This window comes from Lipophrys pholis (genome assembly GCF_963383615.2).
Source record: "Lipophrys pholis genome assembly, chromosome: 16".
NCBI lineage: Eukaryota > Metazoa > Chordata > Actinopteri > Blenniiformes > Blenniidae > Lipophrys > Lipophrys pholis.
Genome location: NC_137634.1, coordinates 6,427,985 through 6,445,296, shown reverse-complemented (window position 1 = coordinate 6,445,296; position 17,312 = coordinate 6,427,985). Strand labels below are relative to the sequence as shown.

At 41.0% G+C, this 17,312-nt stretch overlaps 1 protein-coding gene across 3 annotated transcripts; it reads right to left on the bottom strand.

Annotated features, from left to right (window-relative positions):
- Nucleotides 1-3,147: 3,147 nt before the first annotated feature.
- Nucleotides 3,148-17,271, bottom strand: tm7sf2 (transmembrane 7 superfamily member 2). Of its 3 annotated transcripts, none has more exons than XM_080482566.1 (11): nt 17,178-17,271; nt 15,141-15,228; nt 14,083-14,279; nt 12,746-12,800; nt 11,750-11,944; nt 11,010-11,113; nt 7,840-7,959; nt 7,550-7,718; nt 7,387-7,467; nt 7,070-7,192; nt 3,148-4,075 (listed from the first exon to the last, which is right to left on the bottom strand). In XM_080482566.1, exons 2-11 carry the CDS (start codon nt 15,205-15,207, stop codon nt 3,915-3,917), a joined length of 1,272 nt encoding a protein of 423 aa, XP_080338692.1. In that variant the 5' UTR covers nt 15,208-15,228; nt 17,178-17,271; the 3' UTR covers nt 3,148-3,914. The 3 variants fall into 3 exon arrangements, with proteins under 3 accessions (XP_080338692.1, XP_080338693.1, XP_080338694.1); XM_080482567.1 differs by having other exon boundaries at nt 17,141-17,259; XM_080482568.1 differs by lacking the exon at nt 11,750-11,944 and having other exon boundaries at nt 17,178-17,229.
- Between the last annotated feature and the right edge of the window lie 41 nt (nt 17,272-17,312).

Below are 17,312 nucleotides of genomic sequence, written 5' to 3'. Positions count from 1 at the left end.
TTGTTGAATCAGACAGTTCTGCTCAAATCTCATTTTCAGATTCAATTTTATGCTCAAATCAAAGGATATCTTTAATGAATGAGGCCCTGAGGTTTTTAAATTGGAAGGTTTTTTTTTTTTTTTTATCCCTTAGTAATGATCATGACATTGTCTAATTTTACTCCTGATGATGGACTACTCTGATACAGACAATCACGGTGGTTTAACGCTTGAAAGATCTTTATAACCTTCTATTAATATGTAGAGAAAGAGCCCTTTTTTGCACAGATCAGATGTTATCAGACACATTAAATCCAACCTCTAAACTACTGAAGTCCGAGCTGAATCAACAGATTTCAGTCTTAAAAGATGACAGTTTGAATGGCATTATAGAAAAAAAAAACCATTGTGGTGTAATGTCAATAATACATGTAAATCACAAAACAAGTCAAATCTGAGCATTAACAGATCTTTACAGCCACAACAGCAGCTGCTGTATGAGGGCATAAACATGTACACGCATGCAAATTGGGAGCTTATATATTAATTCAGCATGAATCTACATTCCATGTAGACATTCATTGCATTGCATAAGCCTGGACCTAATAGGCACTTAGCATATGAAAAACAACACAAAATAGCCTGTGTAGGCGAGGCCAGAGGCCAGCTGTACTGTAAATGGGTTTAACATTAAGCTGTAGCAGAGTGCTCCGCCATCCGTACGCACACGCCTCACTGCATGGATAAGAAACACCAGTATACAGCGCTCACAGGGTGATTTATAATGGAAAAGGCCACAGACACAATACACATAATTTAAAAAAATTTTTTTTAGGTGGGACGGCGTCGTCTGCTCATAAAGAAAAGGAGGTTGTTGGTTTGTTTAAACAAGCCGCTTAATAACACACACAAGGAGGATTTTTCTCATGAGCCATAGTATAATTACAGCAAAATGACTTGTGTAGAGTTAATGTAAATGTGGCCTTAGGTAGATTTGTTTGTATTAAAATGTGCGCATTTGTTGTCAGACAGGGACACCAACAGGGACCTGTAAATGTCTTCAGTTCCACCACAGGCAGGCCTCCTCTTTCTGACACGTTCTACCATAACGTCAGGTTTATTACAATGATGATGATTACAGTGACACAGCTCCTGCAACGCTATGAGTGAAATTCCTGATATGATGATGCTCAATGTGACAAATGCTGAATAACTAAGGACACCTGCTAGTCCACACCAGGGGAAAAGAGAACCCACAGTTGAAGCTGCCACAGCAGAAAATTCTAACTAGTGAAGCCAACCTTCTTGAGTTGAAGACATTTACAGGTCCTTGTTGCAAGAACACATCTTAGATGAAAACAGATAAAACACAAGTGAAAGCTCTAGAACAAGAACCAATCTGACCTGCCAAAGAACCCAGCAAAACTCAGGTTTGTTTGTTTGTTTTTTAACTAAAATATACATTTCTGAAAATGTAAAGTTTCCCTGCTATCAAGGGGCTATTTATCCAACTTTTCTGAGCAGCACCCACACAATTTTCAAAACACAAGTGATGGGTTTTAAAAGAGCTGAAGAAAAACTTCCCCATCTGAAAAGAATCTGAGGCATGTAACAACTACTAACATATTATTGGCCTATAACGTAGAAAGTGCCAAAATGGCAGTGATAGCTTTCCTGAATGGAATGAAGCCAATAACATTTAGAGATAGAATAGTAAAATATTATTTTACAAGCATGATTGTGAGAGTGCTGCAGAGTATGTTTCCTTATTGAATGATGGCGACTAAACATTCACTGCATCTGTTTTTATAAGCGAATTGAATAAAACCTGCAAAAAAAAGGTTTGATTTGCAAAAAACCCAGCCTTAGTTATGTAAAAGAAACATCACTGAAACATAACTCATAATGTGATACAAAGAGAAGACGTATATCTGTTTAAGATATTACTAACGGCAAGCAAGAAAGTGATTACCAGATTGTGGTACAAAGTGGAGCCGCCGACCCGGGAGCGGTGGTTACGTGTTGTTGAGGAAATATTTGTAATGGAGACTCACTCACAAACTAAGATTACAGGAGTCTCAATTTGAAGAAAAGTGGGAAAAATGGACTGACTTCAGGAGGACAGAAGAGGACACCGCCACCACTGGACAATAGAGACTTTGGTTGATGAAAGATGGATAGATTTTGTATATTTGTTTTGCCCTGACACTGTAACTGTGAAAACTGAAAAAATTTCAATAAAAATTAAGTTTAAAAAAAAAAAAAAGAAACATCACTGGCTGCAGTTATTACATTTTATTTAACGCTCCTTCAGTCATGTAGTAACTTTATCATATTATTGGTTGATACAAGGCAGCATGAGCTGGTCAGACACCTCAGACTTCACTAAAACTATTGATTTAAGTGAAGCTATACCAACTTTATTAAACTAGTATCTAGTCGGTTGTTGTATTTGATTTCCCTTTCAAAAGCACCATTATTTCATTGCAGAGACAGAGATAATATCTAATTATACACCTAAATGTCCCATCCATACAGAGGAGGTATACTTATATAATATCCATATAATTATAAGGCTACAATTTGCATATCAATGAAGCATCTGAAGGCCAAGCCAAGTGTCTTCTTTTTGTACATTTCTCTAGTGTGATAACACCATGCGCTTGTCGGGAGTGATGCTTCATTTCAACAGTAATAATACCTCTGCCTGTCACCTACACCGAAGCAAAAACTTCAGCAGGGAACATTGGCCGACTGAGGCTTTTTCTTCTGCAACCCCACTCGTACAGATACACGCGGTGTACTTTTTGTTCTTTCCGAGTAATTTGAGGCAGCGCGCGTTCAAAGCCGACACCTGACAGACGTTAAAAAGAGCCTTGAGGCTCTCAGAACATCTGCTATCGGGTCCTGCAGGTTGGAGAGGGAGAATCCATTCAAACAGGATGATGATAGCAGGTTGGGGGGAAAAAAAAAAGGTTATTAAACAGTGACACTGCTCTTTGCATGGATATGTGAATATGGCTGCTGACAGGGCTCTGGGCTTCCAGTTCTCCTGGAAATGTGAGATGAGCAGGAGTAGTACATGTTCAACTCTGCAAACAAAGGATGTGTATTTTCGACAAATGTCACGCAAAGATATTCATCCTCATTCGAAAACAACACAGATTAAAGAAACCGTCTCAGAAGAGACTGTTTTGAATTTGTTTATTTTATATCGAACAAATACACAAAAACACACTGTAAAAAAAAAAAAAAAGGCACTGATATTTTTGTTTGTTTTTGTTCCTGTTCACTCTTCTTTCACTAGGATAAGAATGTTTCTCTCAACATACAAGCACTGAACCGTACTTTCAAAGCAGTGGTTTTCAAAGTGTGGCAGGATGAAATAGGCTGAAGTCTTGATGAATCCGGTTGAAACGTTTTTATTTAAGCGTTTTACACCCACAAAAGGCATCGGAAACTTGTTGTATGTTTCTTATTTTAAATTTACGTCAGTTTAGTTTGCGTATTAGTCCACCTAAGGCCAAAAATCTGAGAAAAACTGGACTTCACGGGAAGATCCTCCACTTCAGGGCCTTAGTGACCCCCGGGGTACATCCCACTGAAAGCTCTCTGGTGCCCCTCCCAAGGAAACTCAACATACACTTTGACAACCACTGCTTTAAAGTGACTTTAGTAAACCAGATTGCTGTTGGTTTTCAGACTCAGAATGTAAGGAATGAGTAGGAACGATCGATAAATGAACTGTGGCCTTGTTATTGAAGGCTGGTCGAAAGCTTCTCGGCAGCAGCACTGTTCACAGGTTTGTTTCTTTTCTGTCATGGAGAATGGATTTACCTTCCAACTTATTGCCGAGTTTGCGTGAACTTGCAGAGTCACAAGGAAGGTGTGGGGTGTACGATTTTGGTCCCAGTCTCTCCAGTCTTCTTTCCATTTCAGTATATATAAGGGAAGATCCTGAAAGGGACGCGCCGACAGTACGTGTCCCAGGCGAGTCCGTATTTGGCTCGACACTGCCTCTCGTCGCGAGCTTCTCGGTGAATCAGCAGGACGGTGAAGTATATGACATAGAAGTAAGGCAGGAGATGTGAGAAACCTACAGAATGAAGAGCAAACAAGCGCGAATAAATACCTAAAAACATAATGACATGTTTTTCGGTGGAATTGTAAAAAGGAAGGCTACGTCTTCTTTTCACAATAAACACGATGTGGATTACATGAAGCAGGCTGTAATCAAGTGAGCACCTTGCATTTTCTCTTCAGTCTCTGTAATACAAACACTCTGCAGTGAATAGTGTTTGATTAAGCTCGTAATGTTCAGAGCTGATTCATCCCAGTGGTCATTTGTTCAGAGTGCACTCAGTGTTTTAGTGTGAATATCTTTTGTTTCTTTCTGATTATCTAAATCTGACGGCAAAGAATGTGTGTGTGTGTGTGTGTGTGTGTGTGTGTGTGTGTGTGTGTGTGTGTGTGTGTGTGTGTGTGTGTGTGTTAAAGCAGCTCTTACCTGAGTGGAATTTTCTATCATAGATTTATTTATTTCTTATTTTTATTTGGGGTGGGGGGGTTGTGACTTTTGCAGCAGCAATTAAGTCAGAAACTAAAGTGCATATCTCAGTTACAAAAGCAGCTGCATGAGTGAGTCACATCGGGCTGAATACCAATGAGAAGTGTGTGTCAGCTTAACAAAAGTCTGACAGTCACTATTTCACAAAGTGACTTTTCAAAAGAGGCATGAGGCAGCTTACACGCGAACAAAAAGAACAGACCGTGGCTGCCTCCATTGTGGAGACATCAATCGCAAAATAAGGTGCAATTATTGAAAAAGATGAGGACGGAAATGTGAAGGAACACAATAGCTCAGACTGGGCGCCGCATGTCAATACCTTTTTGGTCCAAACAAAGGAAATTCAATAACACAACGTCCTGGAAACTCAGGAAGGGGCCACAGTTTCTCTCTCGTGATGCAAATGCACATCTTTACCCGTCCACATCTCAAAGCCGAACCAGGTTTTTTTTTAAATTCCCCCACTGTGGAACCTGTTTATTTATTTCCAAGCGTTTTCAGAAAGTTGCGTTTTCTCTGTTCACACGGCGCCCGAGCATTTGCGAAAAGTTCCAGTGGCGCCGAACACCACTTTCATGTGAGCGAACCCCCAAAACAACAACAAAAGTTTTGCTTCTTCACTTGAAAATGCGCTTGTGTTTGGATGTTTCTATTTTCTCCAGTTGCACGTGAAGTGAAGTTTATGATTCAAAAGAGCAGAACGTATTGGAATGTGGAAAAAACAGTAAGGAAGAAAGAGGGAGGGCGACGTATCTGCTGGTAGGCAACGGCGAGGTTGAGTGGTTTGTGAAGACAAACCTGATTAAACTACTTAATGTTTTTCAAACAGGAACTGTGTAAGAGCACTTTCTCTAATGCAGAGGTCCAAACTTTCTCAGCGATTGTCTGATCTGATCATGTTAAGTTCCCTCAGCACAACAGCCACAGATAACATTATTTTAAACAATTTAAAAAATGTCTCTAAATAATCTCATGATAGCTCTTAAATATTATGTTTTAAAGTCAGTGGTGAGTAAATTTGGATGTGTGTTTTTATTTGCATAATATTCAATTAATGTGACATAGACAGCAAAGAATGTGATTGGTCCACTCTCTACATAATCTGTGTGTAAAATACATGATCATGCTGCCATCAGTCAAGAATAGGAATTTAAGTTGCATTTATTTTTTGTGTTTGTGCCAAATAGAATCTGATATTGGGCCGTTATTGACCCCACGGCTGGAATTTGGACGTAATCGGTCTAATGTCTTTTGGCAAATTTGTAGGGATCAAGTCACATCGAGCCACTATTCAAATCAAATGATTAGTGTCATCATCTCTTATGTTGGCACTTCAGGAAATAACTAAGATAAATTGCAAGAGTTAAAACTTGATGACTATTTGTCAAGTTGAAAGGTTTTTTTTTTGAGAAAAATAACACCGAAATAGCACCGAATCAGCCTGATCAAGGTATAATTATGTTATCGAGCCTTAAAGTAGATAAAGTATTAGAACAGCTGCTCCTGTCTTATAAATTTATTACCTGCTACACTGTGAATAATGGATTTCAGGAAGTTGGGTGCGACAGTATCAACATCACGATGTTGCTCTCCAATAAATCACAGGTGAAGTCGGCTACAACGTACCTCAGTACGGAAACAATAACAACGTTATCCTGTACGACACCAGTGCTTCGGGGATTATAGAAAGAAAGGAGGCAGGGATCAAACAGTTGTTTCAGTGCAATTTACATACAATGCTTGAAACAGCTCGACGTGGAAGCAGATGGTAAATTTGAATGCGGTCCATCCTTTTTAATCTCCATCTGAATCCACAAACTATTGTTTAGGCGCAACGCTGGCGTCACTTTCTGCTCCATCTGATACTGTCAGGAAGTCCGTAGTTAACTGTGACAACAGCCATTGGAGAACCGCTCACATTAATATCCTACATGAATAACCAAATATGTCATCATGACTGCTCATCTTTCATCTGGGACAGGCAGAATCGCACTGTGTGTACGCAATTTAGCACTGCTGGGATTAAACTACAAGCTGGAGCTTTTTAAAACAGATCATTAAACGTATAAACTTAGCAGACAGATGGCTTCACCAAGCCTCACTGGTATGTACAGCAGGACATCGAGACTGTACCGCAAGCAGTTTCAGTCATTCTGTCTCACTTGCTCGATAGACAGGGATTAACAGCAGGAAACACAATCAGCTGGATGTGAACAGCTTAAACTGTGTAAGAGTCATGCTGCGATTTACTGTGGATCTTTAAAAACTGGATCTAAAAATCTGTTCCAAGGATGCGTTTGTGAGTGACTCAAAGGCGGACGCTTCTGACCCTCAAACAAACAGGGGAGCAGACCAGGGATACATAACAACGTAGATGTGGGAATATCTCCCGGTGAGGGCACTGTGATTTCAAATTAAAATATGACTAAATGTGATAAATATTCTGACAGTGAAGTCGTGTCCACATTTCATAATGAAATTACATCCACGGCTGAGCCAGCTCCAGCTCCTAAGATGTCTTACCACATGGCAGGGACCAGGCCAGGGCCATGAGGAGGTCCCCGAGGTAATTGGGATGACGAACGAGACCCCACCAGCCGGACACCAGCAGGCGCTTCCCTGTTGCCGTGGCGATGGTCTCTAGCCCTGCGAGGACAGTCGGAGAAAGCGGAGTAAATTTTTACAAATCACAGCTTTACATCTCCGTTCTGATCCTGGCAGGAAATGCATGCGCTGAGGTACATTACAGGGAATGAGATGTGAAGGAGGATATTGGAGCGCATTTGTACTGAATCAGAGGCAGTGAGTGTGTTGGGGAGAAAATGTGAAAAACAACTGACTTGCAACACTTGGATGAGTGGGGTCTCGTCTGAATTGGTTCTTCTGCGAGTTGGATTTTCTGAAGATGTAATATCCAACACCTGAGGGCAGAGAGAAAATGTGCTTCGTTCATATTGAGCTGTAAACGGTAGCAGCTTTCAGTCTGATGAAAAAGATGATCACCGTTCAGTGCGACTATCACTGCAGCCTGGAGTGATGTCAGAGCCTGCGGGTGAACGACCAGGAAGGCGGCCTGCAGACCGTACGTGAAGGGAACCCAGGCCAGGTCACCGAACACCAGCATGAAGCCAAAACCGTCGTGCACGATGTCCATGGTGGTCAGAACAGCTTCCTGTTGCAGCACAGGGAGGCAGAAATTAAACAGTTAAGAGTAGAAAGATGTGAGGAATTTAAAAAAAAAGTAATGTACAACTCAGAGCAGGACACAGATGTGACGCCGCCGACGTCCTCACCTCATTCCACAGAGCGTCTGCCACATACAGCAGCTGGAAACTGTTGACCAGGATCATGCCGAGCGACGGGGAACCTCGGAGCTCCACCTCCTTCATCAGCATGCCGAGGTTTATGACCACCTGCAGGGGAGAAATAACTGTTTCACCATCCACATGCAATGATAACGTAGACGTGTGTGCTGGCGGCCTGTCTGCACCCTTCTCCTAACATAATGTCAGCTGGTAGCCCCGCATGTATAGAAGATTAATGAATGAACCAATCTGCCAATTATATAATGATTGCAATGATTCATTTCTTTGATCCATAAAATGTCAGAAATAACAAAATCACAGTCCTCAATATGTCTTAAAGTTCATGCTGACATTCAGCAAAACAATAAATATTCATGGCTGTTTTTCTGTTCCTCTAATGTTTTTTTTTTATTAACTGTGGTTTTAGAATTTTCATTATCAACACACAATCCAAACTGCAATTACATGGGGGACACTTTTCTTTCTTTAAGTGGCTTTGCCTCGACACTTTCAACTTTCAATTGGCGCTCCTGTTTGTGTTAAATTGAATGTGCTGACGCCTGAAGAATAAAAATAATTGATTTGAATAAACGGCTCGGAGGTTTGTCCTCGTTTCTTTTGACGTTTCTTGATGTTTTGTTGACGCATTCGGTCAAGAAATAGCTGCCATTTATGACTCCGTGAGACCGGGCCTGGGAAACAGGTGGTCCGAGTCAGTCTGAGTCATTTCCCACATAAAAGGCAGTTATTTGTTTCCCTGGTTATAGGAGGAGGAATATCATTCCAACCATATAGTATTAAAAAAAAACTACATATTGACCATCCATTATTTTTATTTCTAGCACAACTGCTTGGTCACATTTTGGTCCTCAGGTAGTGAGTTTAAATGTTTTCTCGACAAATAAACACCGGCATTTTTATCCATGTTTTGCCATATGGTGCTCATTTTTATTTAGCAAGATGTAAGCTCAAGCAACTTTTCTAATGTTTATTGATGCTACAATTTTCTTCTTTTACACACAAATTCTTTTTTATGAATTCATGTCCAAGTGCCTTTATTTTGCAAGAGGCTTCACTACCAAGCACATATTAAACATTTCAAAGAATACATTGATTTAAAAAAATAAAATAAAACAACACACATTTCAGAAGTGCAGTAGACACAACGTAACACGAGGAGCCGAGCTGAGATGTCCCTGATGCTGCCATGAAAGATAGCAAACTAGCATTATGCGCAAAGTCACGCTGTCAGGGAGAGTTTGTAAAAACATGCATCATGCAACAGCTATAGGAGAAGTTTTCTGGACATTTCACATCAGTAATTTTCCATAGTGAGCGTTTATTCATTCTCTTCCGCTTATCCGTTTCCGGGTCACGGGGGTGACAGTCTGAGCACTGTCACCCAGATCACAATGCACCATTTAAGAACCTTTCTGCAGGTGGTGAGCCCACGGGAAGGTGGCGCCCGGCGTGGGACATGAACCCACTACCCCTGAGATTGTGAGTCTCATGCTCTACCAACTGAGCTAGCCGGGGGACTAGTGAGCGTTTAGTTTATCAAAAATATCGATATTATGAATACTCTGTGCCACGACAGAGAAAAACTCTAAGGTTTCAATTTAAAGGTTATTTTGGCACTATTTTACCACTCCAGATTAAATTGGACTGCATGTTTCCCCTGAACTACAATGTGTTTGCCGACACTGACACAGAAGAAAGACAGAAAAATATTTGTTTTATCAAATTTCTTGAGATTCTTAAAGATTTCATATGCATTTACAGATTGCTGATGACAAATACCAATACTAATTTATCAACACACACAACCTGACATTACCTTTGAAATAAAAACTACACGTCGTTTTGCAGACCAACGATTATTACCAGAAAAAGTCTGACAACACAGATCCGTCAACCTCTGAATTAATGATGCACATAAAAGCACGGGGACATATTTTACAGCAGGAAAAGTCCTGGAGCGCCTCAATACAAAGCAGGATCATAGACAGAAACATTGGGAGTTGTGATGCTTAACGCCGAGCAGTTGATTCATGCACAGTAGTAGCTGTAGCCTTTTCATGCTCTATTGTGTTTGACATCAATTGTGAAATGCTGAATGTTAGAAGAAAGTAGTTTGAGCATTCAGCAGGAAATGAAAATAACCCACACACTGTCTGTAGCCAGTTGGTGGACGCTTCTTCTGAGCTCTCCTACGCACATGGCTTTAAAAATGTTCAGATGTGCAAAGGTTTCTCTGTTTTGCACTGTAAACACAAAGGAACAAAAAACACTCATTACGTGGAGGTTTTACGTACAGCTCAAGTTTTTTTTTTTTTTTTTTTTTTAAATCAGGTGAAACGTTTTCTATGAGTGGTGAAAGCGGACATGAAGTAATCCTTATTTGTAAATCGCTCTGGGAAATTTATATTTAGTCTTTTTCTGTCTGATGAGTCAGACACAGATAATGATGTGCACCCCTGTCCTCCCAACAAATCTCTCACTGTGTCAGGTCTTCAGGGAGAAAAGTTTGACTGTGGCAGCCGATCAGACTGCAAATGAATGTGGAGGATCAGAGGAGAGCAACGTCGCCACCTGTTGGTCTAATAGAGTCCCCTCAAAATAGACTCTTACCATCACTGCTAATTAACTCAATGGACACCTCTGCATGCCGGCACATCAGTCACAATAGATTTATACATGTCAGCTTTGGGGAAAAAAAAATAAATAAAAAAGGTAATTACAGTAGATACAGCTGCCAGTGTGGAAAATGCAGATACAGAAAGACTCCTGAATTATTTGTGTCAGAGGATATGTAATTTCCAGGGTTTAATCAATGTCTTTGTGCTTGTTTAGAGGAACTGACAGCTATTTACTTCTTCCCACTCAAATCTGTGTTTACATTTCTCTCACAGTAATGAGTTCACAGTGGATAAAAAATAGTTTTCAGAGCTTGAATGTAGAAATCTGTTCTCACATTGAGTTTCTGGAGGGGGAAGGTTTTTCTAGCGTGTTTACGGGTGATTCGCATCAAGATCAATGACGTCCTCACGAGTTTCTAAGCCAACCCCTGCGTCAACATTCAACTTACAAAACAAAAACGTGAAAACTAGAAACACTGTGATGAGAAATTGACAGGGTCAATTCACAGGTCAACTCACCCAGCCAATCAGACCCGGCCTGAGTTCACAAAAGTATTTAAGGTCAAAGTTTCCAATGCGGGGGTTAAGTTCCCGGCCGATGAAGAAGTCATACAGGGGATATCCTAAAGAGAAAAACAGAAAGAAAAACGTTTTTAAAACCGCCCAATGAAGCAACGTTACTGCATGTACACTTCTGTACTTTCTGAATCAGCAGATATTTGCCAAAAAAACTCAAGTCGACACCTCTCATAATGAAAAGACTTACTCGTCTTGTCAACAACTGGAAATTTCAAACAAACTCATGAGTTAAAACTAGATTGTGAAATACAGAATTCTACAAACAACGTCATCCACCTCTTTTGAGCTTTTCACTTGTATTCTTTCCTCCAAATCCGTGTTCTGCCTGCATGTGATTTCCCAGCATAGCTGTAAAAACCACACATTGTTGAAGCGTCTTCGCACACTGTGATAAAAGTAATCTCCACTGAATCTGAATCACAGTACTGGCTGCTTTCTGCCTTCACATGCAGCAGAGCAAAAAGGAGCTGCTCCAGCAGGTCAGCTCACTTCAAAGTGAGCATTCACCGGATGCCCGGTGCCTGCAAGCTCCTGTAGAGCTCGGCTCTCAGATATTTACCCACAGGAATGCCAAAATCTTCAGGCGAGTCATAAAAACAGGACTACAAATGCAGTGGCTGTTTTAAAAACAGTATTTTAAGGCTGATTCTTCTTATACGGGTGAACTTTTAACTCCTCACCTGTGTTGCCCCCCACAGCGAGAGCATGGGGAGGAGCCCAGAAAGAGCGAATGTAGAGGTAGACGGAGAGCAGGAATGACACCGCGATTGCGCACACTGCCAGAGGCAAAAGTAGCTCAAACAGATACCCCAGAGGAGCCCCGAGCCCCAGGAACAGCAGCAGCAACACACCAGTGATGCAGAGGCCATGAAAACCTGAGGGACGGAAACAAACACAACTAAATGTTGGAGCCTGGAGGAGAGAGAGATCCGCAGCCTGACGGAGGTCAGCAGGAGAAACAAACCGGCAAAAGTTGGAATAGTTGGAGAAGTGTGTCGGTGGAGTGACCGTCAGCTCAATGTCAGAACAGAGAGGCTAAACGCAGCTTGTGGAACAAAGAATAAAGTTATAGTCGATGGTACAATTGTGAACAAAGTATATATATTTAAAATACATTCAATACTAGTGGAACAAGTCAAGGCCGAGCTGAGCTGACAAGACAACTGATCCGGGACACCCGTCACAACTTTGAAAACACCTCGAAAACCACCTCTACTGCTGAAGCGGATAAAACATGCTCATTATCAACCATGGCAGTACTAGAGTAGCATACACAAGCTCAATCGGTGGCTGCTAGTGTGCAGTATATGTCATCATACCTGTGTACAAAGCGAACAAAAAGTCAATAATGATGTTGTAATGAAACTGAGGTCTCTGTAAATATTACAGCCGCTGCTCAGGCTGTCATGCTGAAGCATCCTTCTTCTTCTATCTGCAATATCACTTTATTTATTTCAGGGTATTGGGGGGCTGAAGCCGATCACAGCTATAGAGCACTACTCACCATTCACCCCTGATAGTGAAGCATAGCTGTGACAAGAGCAAGAAGTCATATTCAACACTTACTTCATGACAGAAAGAGTGAAGTGGAAAAGTGAAAATAAATACAAATAAAAAACATGCAGTTGTAGTAGATTAGATTCAAATATTTCCTAAAAGTAATTAAGCAACATTACCATTGATGGGATATTTGAGGCGAGTTCCATCCCTCAGGACTAATCCCTCAGACACCTGCAGGTAAACACACACACACACACACACACACACACACACACACACACACACACACACACACACACACACACACACACACACACACACACACACACACACACACACACACACACACACACACACACAAAATCATCAATCTGAACAGAACCAAACATGACGTAAATCGTATGTATGTATGTATGTATGTGTGTGTGTGTGTGTGTGTGTGTGTGTGTGTGTGTGTGTGTGTGTGTGTGTGTGTGTGTGTGTGTGTGTCGTTAACAGAAGCAAAACCGCTCTACTCTCATGAAGTGAGACAAACTTCATGATCGACACAAGCCCGGTCGATATCCCATCTTACAGAGTAACTTTTCCAACCGCTGGAGTGACAATCTGCTCGACAGACTCGTGCCTGTTGTGAAATCAAAAGAGCATTGTGTTGTGCTGAAAGTCACATGCTTGTTTATGCTTTACAAGTGAGCTTCGTTGTAATTAATAGAAGAAGAAAAAGAGAGAAAGCATTGAAAAAAATATGTATTTTTGAGAGCCGTGGGAGTAAAATCAATGGCCAAACACTGACAACAATATCAGTGTGAGAGAAAATGTTCCTTCATCGATCAGGAGGGGAAACCAAACAATGTCCCTTTAGAATGAAGACGCATTCCTCATCTGATGAAGGTTAACGTCCAGACTCGCTCCGTAGCCTCTATAGTTCTGCTGTAATCAATAGTTTTCTCCGGTAATGTTTTTAAAACTTCTGCCTGTTTATACTACTCTTTAAACATCTCAGAGAAACCAAATCTTCACAGCAGCCGATTGGGAAGAACTGAAGGCAGCGTCAGTGTTGCTGTATTTTGTCATTACCTCTCATTTTCTCATGGTACTCTTAATTCATTTCCGCAACAACACATGGACATAAATATCTGCAGACAAAGGTGATAAACTGTCTTATTTATTCAGAATAATACTTTAATACAGGGGTGTTGACTTTTTTTTTTTGTTAAGGCCAATTGCATCTTGAGTACAATAATAACTATTAAAGTTTTTCTTGGTTGTGGCAGTGTATACGTGATGAATCCGTCGATATCTTCACAAAAACGAAACAATTCCAAGTGAAAATGACTACAATCTCAATATAAAGCCGATTTTGATGAAACCTTATGGGGCACAATGCAGTGAAACGTCCAATCGATGTTTTCTTTGAAATGTTTACAATTTACTTGGTGGTTTAGTGAGCCGCATTGGAGCCTTTAGGCCTCATGCCCGACACCCCTGCTTTAATGGAACCATGGTGGCGTACCTTTCCCAATGGCATCAGGTAGAGCAGTGCGTGCAGAGCGAGCCACCCCAGCAGAAGCACGAGGGCCGCGGGGTCCCACAGCTGCTCGGTGGAGGGGACGGGGGGCGGCCACTGGAACGGGCTGGCTTCTGGAGACCGACTCACGCAGATCAGGAAAAGCACCGTCAGCGGGAGGAAGACGGGAATGCATGCGGCACCTGAGGGACGCAAACGGAGGAGAGTGAGGCGACGGGCTGGGAGTGCCGGCACGGCACAGTGGGATGAAGGCTCGGCCACGGAGACTCCTCGCTGCAGAGCTGCAAAGCAATTAAGTTAAATTAAATTAGCTGCATCACAATCTTGTGTGTTACTTCAGGGTGGCAGGATATGAACTCTGTGGAGAGATTAACTGTCAAAGCCCAAAATGGGTTCAAAAACAACTGAGAGGAAATAGATAATGATGCTCTTTTCAATCGGCGTGGCGCCACACGCACGCACACACACACACACACACACACACACACACACACACACACACACACACACACACACACACACACACACACACACACACACACACACACACACACACACACACACGCACACACACACGCACACACACACACACACATTAATCGATTCTTTCTCTCACTTCACGCCTACTTTGACAAATCCGTCCTTGGAGGACGTGATGATTCTCAATTAGAGCAGTAATGAACAGTCCAGTGCTGCGGAGCGAGTGATCTTCACTACAGCGAAGCAATCAACATGACTTCTGAAAGGCTTTACTGGATTTGCCCAGTCTTATGAATCTCCAGAGAGTGGCTGGGTATGATAAATATTACAGAGGAGTAAGTGTTATTTGGCTTCTTTCAATTCTAAAATCTGCTTTTATACACCACAGAGCTTCACTGTAGGCTCACGCAAGTTTGCATCAAAGAAATCTACATTGAGCCCGACGTTGTCGCCGAGTAGTTTAAATGTGTATCTGTTATAAATACAGTTTGCATCGCGGAGCTGATAATGAATGAAAACTTAAATGTATTGAACGGCGGGCAAAACACACGGCCGTGACTCACCCAGGATTCCTCCGAACTCCCTCTCTGTATCATGTTTGTTTTTCAACGCTTGACTGCTCGGTCTCATTATTGCTCTCCTGTGAAGACACTGACATGGACAAAACATTTCAATCATGATTAAATACCAGTTGAGGAGCGAATAAACAGCGATGATTAAACTTTGACACCAAGCAGCTTTAAGTAAAGCTGAAGAAAAAGATTAAAATGAGCATTAGTCCCTGAGAGAAGCTGGTAGAGATGCAGTCTGGAGACACAAAATATTATATGTGAGTAAAACTGAAATATTTCAGGCCGACCTTGGAAATAACATAAATATAATATATTTTGAGCTCAGCATAATAGAAGCAAAATCATGCAGCGGTGTTAAGTAATTAACACCGCTGCAAGTACCGCAAGTACAGCCTGGTGGCAATCCTATAGTACTTTGAGTATTTATCTCCTGCACTCTGTACTCCACTGGAGTTATGCAAGAGCAGCAGAGACCAAGAGATGATTTACCACGGACTCAAATGTGTTCTTAAATCTCCTGTGAATGCAGGTGTAACTTATTGTCGGTGGTTGGACCTGCTCATGTTATTTACAATAAAATAAAAAATGAAAACATTGAATCGTGCCAAAACATAAAATCCAAGAGACAGACACTTCACTTGAAATACTGAAGATGGATGAATTGGTCTTTCTTGTATTTAAGTATTATTATGAAGTACTAATACTAATGGCCATGATATACAGTAATATCAGTGGAAAGAAACGCAGAGATCGAACAAATCCAATATTCATTCAAATACAATTGTTGAAATGTCACGACATAGTAGATTATAGTAATCTGCAAATTGTGTATATAGCCAAAAAAGAAACTTTATCAGTCAACGTCCAGAACAGATTTACAAATAGAGAAAGTAAGTACAACTTAAAAGGACCTGATAGCTTCATAAAACCAAGATTTAGGACCAAATTAATGGAGCGCTGTATTTCTGTAAAAGCAGTCAACTTATGGACCAATCAAGAAATGGAAACACAAGAATTGAAATGACATCCTTGACTTTATAACTAGCATATTATTCTTAATCAAAGAAATGAAGTAGGAGTATTATAGTGTTGTCCTGAGAGAAACCCCAGACTTTATAGTCCTTCTGTTTGTTTTCTTTTTGCTTGTTTTTAATGTGGGACAGATTACTACATGTATTCTTCTTTCTGCTCCCATTCATTCACAAGTAAAGAGACTTTTATTTTGTATTGAATTGCTTTGTTTTCGTTTGTCAATGAATTAAATAAATACGAACACACTAAACAATGTCCATAGTAGAGGTTCATAATGTCAGTTGACTTTATAAACACATTGAACAAAAGGTTTCCCTGAAGAGAATATATGTATTTGCAGCATAAACAAACAGATGAAGGGGAGTGAACATCAGATTAATTTAAGGCTGTACTCAGTAGCAATTTAAGGTTTATGAAGTAGATTGGATTTCATTAACTGATGCCATTTCAGGGGTGCTGGAGTTGACCCTGGAAATACCTTAGACATACCTGGAGAGACCCTGGAAAGACCTTACAAATACCTGGAGAGATCCTGGAAAGAGTCATAATCCCAAACCCAATCCACCATTATATACACTCACATTCACAGATCATTTAGGTTCACCAATCAAGCACATGTTGTTTGATTAAATCTGTGATTCTTACTTCCACATAAACATTAGAAAGAAATAAAGTTATGGTCAGAAAAGTAAAGAAAATCCCGGATTATTATTACAGGAGTATTAGGGAGTAATAACACTAAACATCTTGAAGAGAGAAAATCAATAACTCGACTTTTGATCAGCTATAGATTTAAACCTAGCTGTATTTGTACATATTGTGAGATAGTGGGAATTGTTGCTATATTAGTGCAGTTTCATCAGTCAGACCGAACAAAGTTCGAGTCTAAAGGCCGTTTCAGATGAAAACACACGCGGGAGAGTCTCGAGGCTTCTCTTGTAAATGGAGATAATTTACACAGCAAACAGCTTTTGTTCAACGTGAGAAGCGTCTTACCGGAGCCTCGTCGGGATGTGTTACCGCAGTATGGTGCTTGTTACCGGGAAGCCGCTGCAGCGCTTCTCATCCTGGTGCATCCAATGGCCCGCACGTGGACACGCCCCCCTCGGGCCACGTTCTTCACGCACGAAA